Source organism: Papio anubis, unplaced genomic scaffold (genome assembly GCF_008728515.1).
Source record: "Papio anubis isolate 15944 unplaced genomic scaffold, Panubis1.0 scaffold9247, whole genome shotgun sequence".
Lineage (NCBI taxonomy): Eukaryota > Metazoa > Chordata > Mammalia > Primates > Cercopithecidae > Papio > Papio anubis.
Window position 1 is genome coordinate 1 of NW_022169497.1, and position 1,050 is coordinate 1,050.

General features: G+C 54.1%; 1 protein-coding gene across 1 annotated transcript; it reads left to right on the forward strand.

Annotated features, from left to right (window-relative positions):
- Positions 1-343: 343 nt before the first annotated feature.
- LOC116273592 (putative uncharacterized protein FLJ92257) lies at positions 344-963 on the forward strand (the record flags this gene model as incomplete). The annotated part of the gene is made up of 2 exons (XM_031662737.1): positions 344-588; positions 728-963. Coding segments are annotated over exons 1-2 (437 nt in total), but the record flags the coding sequence as incomplete, so codon positions are not given.
- Between the last annotated feature and the right edge of the window lie 87 nt (positions 964-1,050).

Below are 1,050 nucleotides of genomic sequence, written 5' to 3' on the forward strand. Positions count from 1 at the left end.
TTGCTCACATTCCTGCCTGAGCTCCACCTTCTCTCAGGTCAGCAGCAACATGAGATTCTCATAGGAGTACGCACCCTGTTGTGAACCGTGCATGTGAGGGATTTAGGTTGTGCTTTTGTCCCTATGAGAATCTAATGCCTAAGCTGTCACCTTCTATGCTCAGATGGGACCATCTAGTCGCAGGAAAACAAGCATAACATGCCCACTGATTCTACATTATGGTGAGTTCTAGAATTACTTTTCATCTATTACAATTTAATAAAGGAAATAAAGTACCTAATAAATGTAACATACTTGAATATTTTGGCCCAGGTCTTGCCTCTCAACAGCCTCTGAAACCTCTCCAGGCCCCGAACTTTCTCCAATCGGCCTCTACAGACCAAGCTCATGACTCACAATGGTCTATTTAGACCCATACCCTACCTCACAGCAGTCTCCGCGGATGAGGCTACTGCCTCACAACAGCCTCCACTGGCCCAGGTCCATCATTACAACGGCCTCTTTAGACCCAGCTCCTGCCTCCCAGTCTTCTCTCCAGGCCCAGAACTTTCTCAAGTTGACCTCACCAGACCCAGCTCCTGCCTCTCATTGCCCTAGCAAGGGCCAGGTTTCCTCATGGCCACCTTCCAAGACCCAGCTCCTGTTTTAGAGTGGCCTCATGAGGCCCATCTTCTGACTCCCGGCAGCCTGTACAGGCGCAGCTCCTGCCTTACAATGGCCTCTTTAGTCCCAGCTCCTGCCTCTTTGCAGGAGGCCCAACAGGACTCAAGTCCAGGCCACAAAATCCAGGCCCAAAATGTCCACAAGTCGGCCTCTGAAGGCCCCGCTCCTGCCTTTCATTGGCCTCTCCAGGCCCAGCTGCTGCCCCCAGGTGACTTCTACAGGCTGCGATTTTACTTCTGGCTGTGCCGGAAGGCCCAGATCCTGCCTCGCAGGGCCTCCCCAGCTGCCAGACTTCCTCAGGTCAGCCTCTCCAGGCCCAGCTCCTCCTGCCGGCGGACTTTGCAGGCCCACGCTGGCCTCGAGTCTCGGCCTCTCCAGGGCTCGCTC